Genomic DNA, 9,944 nt, shown 5'->3' on the forward strand with positions numbered 1-9,944 from the left:
CCTCAACGAAATAACCGAGCGGGAAAAGACACACACCCAACCCAACCACCTCACTAGTCCGTTCTGGTGTCACGCAGCTCAACACGCAAAATTTACAAGCCTACCCACACTCACCCGCCTCGCTTGTCTGGTGGAATGCGCGGGCCAAAGTGAGTGAATGTTTTGACGCGAATGGCGCACCTGCTCGACATGGAGCTGAAGGAGCTGCTCTCGTGCGTGACGTCACGCACACCCAATGGTCCGTTTTTTGGAGAAAAAATCGTCTGACGTGTGACGTCACACGCAGAGCGCGGACTCAACGACACACTCCCTCCACCCCAATGCAACACGTTTGCAACATACCCTACTACTTATGCATAATCGGTTTAATGTCAAGTGATGCCACGTCACTTCCTGTCACGCTACACTCTACTCGACATACACACAGGTTCATAGAGATCGTCTTCAAGCAGTATATCACATCGCGTTTGTTTTCCCGATCCATACCACATCATCATCACCAGGAAAACGATGGCTGCTTTGCTCTTGATCCTAGTTTTAGCCTTGAGTTCAGGTGAGCATTTGGAGTTTGTGAATTACCCTCTCTTAGAAATCGATACATATATGTCTCCTGCATACGGCTACATTTTTTTTCTTCAAATTTTATATCTGGCGTAACGCTTTTACAGGCACGGACAAACTAATCATCTCGGATCTCTGGTGTTCTGTAATATAATTGGGACGTCAATAATTTCGAAATATGCTTCTATAAATTCATTTTGGCCACCCCCATTTTTTCATTTCATAATTCTGGCAAAAACTAAGATACTCTTAGAGTTAAAATATTGTTAGAGTAGGATTTTCCTGACAAGATGCAGTATTTCATAGGTTACGTGTGACCATTTGCAAACTGTCAGACTGTCGCCGCTGCCCTAGTTTTTAATCTCTGTGCTGTAAGTATTTTATTGTGTGAAAAATGAAGGAAATATCTCTCCATATATATATGTCTGATATACAACGATACCATTGTTTATAGCTGAGTGAAAGGACAACTTTGTTCCATACGAATATAATTAAAGACATTCGGCATGGAGAGTAAAACAATAGCAGCGACAACAGTGTGATAGCTGGCAAACGGTCAGACGTAGTGCTAAATAAGAAATAGCATTTACTACTTAGAATTTGAAATCTGTGATGTTCCTGTCAACATTAAAACCTATCGTATATCAGATATGTGATATTAGCGAATGCAGTAGGCATACCTTTATTTTGGAAAGTTTTGGAAACAGGTAATGACTTCAATACTTGTCTCTTCTGCTCCCCACAGCCAGCATCAAGGTAACAGCCACCTGCTACGGCTATCCTCTCGTCTACAACTTTTACGACATGCTGGCCCAGTCAGCCTGTGCTGCTAAATATTCAGGTAATGCCAGAGTCTGGGCCTTGCGGCGATCAGACCCGATTACCAGGAAGAGTTGTAATCAAATCTGTGCTGAAAAATCGTGAGTTCCTCTGATCTCTTGTTACTTCATCATAATATAATTATAGTAATATAGTTTTCCTGAGTATTTCCGTAGCTTGAGACATTTCCGACCCGACGTTTAAATTTTAACGATTAAGTAACTTGATTATTTTAATTTATATAGGCATACGAAAATGGATTAATTACAGTAACATTTGTTTACACTTTTTATATGTGATAGTGCATTCTTGAAAAAGCGTGGACAAAACTGGTCTCAGTGACGTTCTCATTTAATGGTTTCAGACTGTCGTGTTTCCAGGTGTACTATGTGTACAAGAATCCTCCAATCCTGGCTGAAAACTCTAACTCAAACAGTCAGTCTGATGAAGGTGTCCCTGGCCTAAGCATGTACGCGTATACAAACGGTTGTGGAAACTCTGGTGGTGGACCCAATTACTGCTGCTGTTTTGGACCAGAAAACGCTCTGGGGAAGTAGATCACGCTGTTTTAACAAAGTATGTAATCTTGTGAACAATTTGCAAAATAAACAAATCTTTCTGAAAGTTGAAATTTTCGACAGAGGAATCACAAGTTTGACATATTTAAATAATCAGTGAGCGTATTAATTAATCTACGAATAACACGGAAATCAGTTTCATGCGGATAATTGCTCGTGATTGTAAGGGCATACATTCCAGTTGTAGAGAAAGAGTACAGCAATACATTTTAAATTCAACACTCCCTATGTCGTCTTGATTTATTATTTACTTTTAGATACGGAAAAATTTTTATCCAAGTTTAGTTCAACCATACACACCATAGGTAAGTTCATTGCCAATGATGACGTCATCAGATTTGATGCACTTATGGAAAAAGCAGCTTGCATACTTCCAACACCCAACGGCGACCCTGAAAGAACAAAGCCGGAAACAAGCGGTTTAAAGATGCCGAGAGGAAATCATAAACTGAGCAATACGCTTTGCTACACTCGTAGTAGTGTTTTGTTATGGAATAATTTTGACATTTATCTTTGACATTCATCACTGATTCAAAGAGAGATCTTTCCAAACTTGTCAGAAGAGGGCCTTGGCGCTTCTGGATAGAGAGAAATATAAGAAGATAGAAACAAAATCGAATATGGAAAACTTTGAAAATGAATATTCTGTAAAAGCAGCTAAGGTCATCGACATTCTGGCAAAGATCTTTGAGATACCTTCAGTACCAACTCAATTTCTCTTCACTACAGTGGACTGCCTTATATCGTTAGCCATCTCAAGAGTCTCACAACTGTGCTTTAGTGGACAGTTCCGTGTTCGGGTCGTGGTATCTGCTGCAGGATACGATGATATACAAATCTCCTACGTGAACTTGGCTGTCCAATGAAAGCCAGAATATTTTGTCTGATGCGGGGTAAAGACAGGTGGTTCTGGGCCATGTCAAGTTGGTTCCGTTCATTAGTAATCTTAGCAGTCTTTGTATAACACAAATATTTAAGTTTTTCTCATAGTCACATTGTTTAATACCGATGGTACGGGAGACCTCATAGGTTTTGTGACTTCAGTCTAGATAGCGATAACATGGCAAAATGGCGCCACCAAATAAGTAGCTAGGTACCGACGATTGTTTACTGTTTATTTTTGTTGATAAGCAGTTTAGAATCTTTAAGATATTTTGAGAACATTTCTGGAATAGTACTTTATTAATTAATTCTGCTTTAGTGGCTAGCTTTATGTTCACTTTAAATGTGCTAGCTTATAGTGTTGGTGCAATTCATCAATAAAATCCATACACCGCAGAACTTCTTACTTCGAACCGCTGCTCCCGAGTTCTTCAAAGTATTTTTTAAGAATAGAATAATTTCTCCAATCTTCTCAGCAAGACAAAGAAAAAAAGTAAAAAAAGACTTAACACTTCAGTCACACCAGTAATACTTACTCATAATAATTGTTGTGACCACTGAACATGCCTGGTGTAATGTGGTTGTTCGGTGCTGTGTAGTTCATATACCCGTCATAGTTGTTAATAAAGCCGGTAAGATAACACGGGCTCAATCTACCATTGGATACTCTACAACATCGGAATCCAAAAACTCTGTCTTCTTCGTGTTGTTATGATGACTGTTTACCCTTGGTAGCGTAACGCCAGAAGTTCGTCGAAATCGTTAACGCTGTTAAACCAGGTGCACTGCGACAGACTTGAGGGATTAAAAACTGATCTACAAGAGTATTGCCACAGTCGATCATCGTAGTCGTTCCCATGTAGACTTTCCACATGATAAATGTACTCATTTTCTGGACAAGCAAAATTAAGAGGTCCGTCACAGTTATTTTGCCAGGCCAGAACCAAAACAGGGTGCATCAGCAATGTGAGGTATAAGAAAGAGGAATCGACGCCATTCTTATCTCTGCGGGCTCGACCAGGGTTGAGAAATCGGCTGAAGTTTCAACGTTTGGTACAAGCAAGCTGGGTTTACATGACTAAGCTTGCTGTTTATGGTTTTGGCGATTTATGTTTTTACTAACACACATTTGTTAAATTTTGTCTGACGTAAGAAAATGTTTAAAACTATTTATCCATGCTTTATTCATACATTTGGGCCCATCTATAGCTTCGCTCTCATTTTTTTATGTACAAATCGGGTATTTCGTCGTGCCAGTAAAACCTACGATAATCGCCTGTCTGACCCGAAGGGTTCCGGCTTTACAAAACAGGCACATTCTATTGTTACAAATGCATATGAATATATACGTTGTACAAAATACAGCTATTTTGGGGCCATTAGCGTCCCAAATTGTCGCAGTATTGAAAACCAGTCGTTGTGACCTTGTCAGTACTTTTCCTATCTTTGCGTGGATAGAAATATGTTTGAAGTGAGCTTGCTCGGAGAAAGTAAAAAGTTTATGTGACATCCGTCACATGCTTCATCCACCATTCATTTTATAGAATCGAATTTTTTCGATTTCACCTCGCATCACATAAGTAACAGAATTGTTTCATTTGTCACAGTAAATAAAGGAAACAGTCACAAAGAGACAGCGCGCATCACCCAGGTTCTTGCGACACACTAAACCACTCTTCACCACGCTACGCCATGCTACGACACCGCACCACATTGCACCAAGCGACGTCACCCTACGCCATGCTATACCTCGATATGATACAATACATCATTCTGCGCCAGAACACGCCAACCAACGCCATCATGTCACTAACCAACCGTACGTCTCTCAACGTCGTAAACCTTATGTTATTCCACATTACGACACTTTACACCATACTGTGCTGCCCAATAATACGACATACACACTATGGCGTTTTACGCCACACTGCTCTATGCTACGCAAAAGTAAGCCATACTACGGAGATGTTAAGAGATGCTAGACTACACATCGCCGTCATACTATGCCACACTACGACACACAGCGACCTCCAAGTCACACTACGCCGTCATATCCCACGCTGCGACACACAACGGCACCTCCTTCCCACAAATTAGACTACGCTGTCATACTATGCCACACTGCGACACACAACGACCACCAAGCCACACTACGCCGTCATACTACGCCACGCTGCGACACACAAGCTCCCCTAATTCACATTACGCTGTCACACTATGCCACATTCACACTGCGTCGTCATGCTATGCCACACTGCGACCCACAGCGACCCCCCCCCCCCCCCCGCGCCTCAAGTCACACTACGCCGTCATGCTATGCCACACTGTGACTCACAACGAACCCCAATACACACACCAAGTTACACTACTCCATGCTACGGCACACTAAACCGCACTACTCCAAGTAATGTCACATTACACCACACTACCCCACTACCGCACCGCTTTACGTCACATCAAGCCACACCATACCAAGTGACACAAAACTACATTACACTGAGCCACACTTCGCTAATCTACGACATTCTACGTCACACTGAGTTTATGGACACCAGACTTCATTGTGCTTCGCCATCCTACGCCATACGACACACTCAGTCATATTACGCCACACTCAGCCAAGATACGATACTCTAAACCACGCCACATCAGGCCAAGCTACGCAACACCATACCATATTACCTCATGCCATACCACAGTGAGCCACGCCATGCTATAATATATTATACCCGGCTGACACTACGCACATCGTCCCACGTTGGCGCAGAGGTGAGGTGTAATTTTCTTCATGTAAAAGAAGAACTTACTTGAATTTGAAGTACAATTACAATCAAACATGTATGTTAAAATTTGGAATTTGGAATGGTTCATTGTGCAATGGTGCAGATGTGTAATTACACAGTCAGATGTGTAATTACACAGTCAGATGTGTAATTACACAGTCAGATGTGTAATTACACAGTCAGATGTGTAATTACACAGTCAGATGTGTAATTACTCAGTCACGCAGTTTACAAAAAGGTGTCGGTTTACTCCACTTAGCCACCCAGGACAAAGGGTAAATGGTCCATATGTGTTTTGTACGTGCCTGGAATACAGGAAGGCGGTTAGCCTTCATGAAGGCTACCTGTTCAAAGTGGACTGATTAAATCGCTGCAGTGATATAAGTTACTATAAATCACACATATGCAGGAAGTGCCCTTTATCCGCGGCTCTAATTTCTTGCTCAGCCTTGAGGTCGACAACACTTGTGTGACTGTTTGTACAGTTTAATGCTCTTCGAAAAAAATGTGTCTTTCAGCAATAGTGTGCGCAAACCTGTACATAAAACTGCACAAGTCTGGTATGCATTTCATATGGGTGAAAGTTACAATCACACTTTAGATTGCGCGAACAGGGGCATCGGGGGTGTCATGCCTGGTATTTGATCAGCCCAATGTCAGCATATTGTTTCTTGATGGGACTTTATGTCAGCTGGCCGTGTCAGTGTACTAAGACGTAATGGTGCGTCATGTGCCTTTACGTCTGGCTGGCCCGGTGTCGACATGCTGTTTTCTGATGTCTATTCAGATCTCGGTAAGTCTACTGTTTCTGGATGGGGCCCTATATCTGGTGTCTGGTCAGTTCTTTGTCAGTATGCAGTTACGGGGTGGGTCGTTCTGCCTTGTGACTGGTTACCCTAGTGTCAGTATAGCGTGACTTGTATAGGTGCAATGGCTATCACGCTGAAGTCATCACTGCAAGCAGAGTCAGATTACGCAGGTGACTCCGTTGGTTGCTCAACTAAATGTATTTACTTGAATTCCAACAGCAAAGGGGTATAAAATTGTATGGTATACAATAAAAGTTTTGTTGTTTACTCGAGGACAACAATGTTCTATCACGCGGGGAGAATCCCAGTACATCCCCACCAGCTGTTGCTTCATGCACGGTTCCCCTGTGGTTGCTCCCGCTCTTCCGGGTCTGTGTCAACTCATCTTCAAGGCCGATACCCCATCGTATTTAAATTGTGCTGCAAACATATGTCCATTTTAATAAGTGTCAAAATATTTGATCTACCCTGATGAAATGCGACAATTTGGCATCCTAGTACGAAGGCTATCACGATACATCTCAAGGATTTTCTCAGTTCCATGGACGGTCAGACTTACTGGTTTAATGGACTACTAAATCTGATCTTTTCAACTATGCACTGATACACATTTTCTTGCCCGATGAGACAGCCGTTAAGTTTTACTAAAGATCCACAGCATATATACTAGCTGTTTATTAGTCAGTCCTTCAGAGTAAAATTATGTTCCACATAAGTAAAAGATAAAGGGTTTTCTTCACTCTTAGGTCATAACTACGGTGGCCCGCGGATTGCTTGGGTGTGCGGCCTGATATTTCGTGGAGATGATTAGGGCTCGTCAAAATATTGATCTTTGAGACTAAATAATGAATTGTGATAAATTAAGATGTAATTTGAGATCACGAGTATGGTTCACAAAGGATTGTGATAATTGTCAGAAATAATCAAATTTCTGCTTAACTTTTTTTGTTCCACATACACCCGCTTCAATACTTATCTTGTTGGCAAGAAAATACATGCGGAACTTGAAAGTCTTCCATGCCCTACATATATGTTATGACCCAGACGACATCCCAAAAGCAAGCCTTTCGTATCCTCCAGGTTACCTGATCAGTAGTTTTGAAAATTTCTACCATTAACAGTCATTCAGAGTTGATTATGTATCTACAGTTACACGGGATTTGGTGATTTTCATTGATATGAACTATTGAATTTCAAAAAACCATAAGTAGGGTTCTATTTATGAAAATGTCAGGACTGCTTTGCCTTTTAAGTTAAACACGTATTTGAGAATTTGTATAGTTTTAATGTATGTTAAATGTGATGCCACCGCGTCTTAATAATTCAGCCATAGACCCGCTCCCAGTGTGGTCAGTAACATACCTGTATATAAATATCTTAAGATATGATTATTAGTAGGATATGTTTCAACTGCAGAATGTGCAGCAGGCAAAGCCAAATTAATTGTGAAACAAATCAGTTTTCATCAATTTTCACGGTTATTAAATATTGTCCTTCATGCTTCGTGTATGCTTCTGATTACAATAGGGAACTATGATTACATCTCAGTAAATTTTGCTTTCCTCCTCCCCTCTTTTTTAAATATTTATTTGGATTGTCGGCTCCGGTGATTGTTTGTTGTCATACATAACGCCTATATCCAGAAGTTCTGATCTATCATTAATATCCATGTATAAATATATGTATTTCCATTCCTATTTAAAACAGTTTTTCTACATTTTTTAAGTTTCTAAATTGAGAAAACACATTTTCATTCAACTGAGATGAGAGATAGAGAAATTCAAGTGAAATCGTACATCGTCAGTGAAAGTTCAGAATTTGGATTTTCCTGCAGCCTAACACCATAATGGGTAATATTTTTCTGAAATAATTAAATATTAACAATTATTTATTCAACCATTTACTGACCCAGCATGAAATGTTGTTTATCTATGATTGTAGACAATTTCGTTCAGTAATTGAAATGTACACTTTGATTTATTTGATTGGTGTTTTGCACCGTGCTCAAGAATGTTTAACCTATACAACAACGGCCAGCATTTTGTGGTGGGAGGATACTGGGCAACAGGGTCCAACGCCGCACAATCAGTTCAGTTGTGTAGAGTCGCGTCTTAAGCTCTCGTGTATGCTGAGCTTAAAACCAGCGCTGGACTGCCTGCTCTCAGTTGTTCCCAGTCGCAAGATCGCTCTACACGCGGATTAAAACGAGCCCCCGATCGCTTGCTCTCAGTTACTCCGGCTTTTAGCTCAGCATATCCTACAGTTTAAGACCAAACTCGGTTCAACTCAACTAGTCGTACGGAGTGGGTCCCAGTCACCGACAGTCATGCAACTTTGGGTCGAACCATCATACACGTAACGAGTCGCGTCGTTATTCAGCATACACGGTCGCTTACGACCAGACCCACCTGTACAGTTGAGTTGCGTTTTAAATGTCCCTGCATTCCGAGCTGAAGACCCCAACAGAATTAGTTGACCATAACTGAAGTTAAACTTTGCCACTAATAAGACACCTGGTGCAAAAAGGTACGCCTCATCGGAAAAAGTTCTTCACAGGGCATCAAAAAAGAGATTTGACAAATACACGAACCAAAGGTGGCGTAATAGCACAAAAGACAATGACGGAACCCGTTATTTGTAGCTCAAATACGAGTTACTTAAGCTAGGCGTAAAGAGAGCTCAAGACACGACTCAAATCAACTCGATTGTTGTGTCGGGTCCTAAGCGCATGTGTATGCGAAATATCCACTCGACTCGACTGTAATTGAACTGCAGGTTCAATCCAAGTCATATGATCATCAGTGACTGGAAACAACTGCGAACGCTACTCGAGTTGAGTTAAGTTGAGTTGCGTCTCAAGCTCACGTGTGTACCGTGTTTTAACCGCTGTTTTGTCAGCGAGGCCCCAAAACAATGATGGCGGTGGAATTTAGAAAATTCGTCAATTTTCTGTCGAATTACTTATAAGGGAATGATCATAATCGATGTTAGGATTGATTTCTCACACAGGTTATATACGACGTTAAAGACACATTCGTTAACTACAATTATTTTATGCCTGATTTATTTCTCAACATGAAATCAAAATTCAACAAACATACACTTGTTTCCTTATAATTCAGTATAAACTGTAGTGAGGAAGATCAGAGTAGCTAATATTATATAAGTTGAATGCGTTATATTACGTTTCAATAATAATAATAAAAAAACAAATAGACTTGTTTATGTTTAAGTCGGTTGAAGGTTTTATCTGCCAACTATGCTTAAACATTAGATTTAAATTCTGCTCAAAACTTCCAAAACGCCATTAATATGCATATTGCAGGATTTTTGTAGTTTATCTGCTTCTCGTCCAACGTGATGGTCTATGGGTAAGCCAGTCTGCATAATTCCAATATCCAACGACGATCCCTGAAGGAATACAAAAATGACAAAACAGCCGTAAAAGGACACAAACAAACTGATTCAATTCTGCAGGGAGTTAATGATTAATTGAGTAATATGCTTTGCTA

At 40.7% G+C, this 9,944-nt stretch overlaps 1 protein-coding gene across 1 annotated transcript; it reads left to right on the forward strand.

Annotated features, from left to right (window-relative positions):
• The first annotated feature begins 395 nt into the window (after window positions 1-395).
• LOC135461898 (uncharacterized) lies at window positions 396-2,390 on the forward strand. The gene is made up of 3 exons (XM_064739176.1): window positions 396-553; window positions 1,307-1,481; window positions 1,745-2,390. Exons 1-3 carry the CDS (start codon window positions 511-513, stop codon window positions 1,935-1,937), a joined length of 411 nt encoding a protein of 136 aa, XP_064595246.1. The 5' UTR covers window positions 396-510; the 3' UTR covers window positions 1,938-2,390.
• The last annotated feature ends 7,554 nt before the right edge of the window (window positions 2,391-9,944 follow it).

This window comes from Liolophura sinensis, chromosome 1, assembly GCF_032854445.1.
Source record: "Liolophura sinensis isolate JHLJ2023 chromosome 1, CUHK_Ljap_v2, whole genome shotgun sequence".
NCBI lineage: Eukaryota > Metazoa > Mollusca > Polyplacophora > Chitonida > Chitonidae > Liolophura > Liolophura sinensis.

Bases quoted from the DNA above. Each gene is read 5' to 3' on its own strand.
- LOC135461898 (XM_064739176.1), top strand. From the start codon at position 511: ATGGCTGCTTTGCTCTTGATCCTAGTTTTAGCCTTGAGTTCAG. The intron at 554-1,306 runs GTGAGCATTTGG...TGCTCCCCACAG, and splicing joins AGTTTTAGCCTTGAGTTCAG to CCAGCATCAAGGTAACAGCC. The intron at 1,482-1,744 runs GTGAGTTCCTCT...TAATGGTTTCAG, and splicing joins CAAATCTGTGCTGAAAAATC to ACTGTCGTGTTTCCAGGTGT.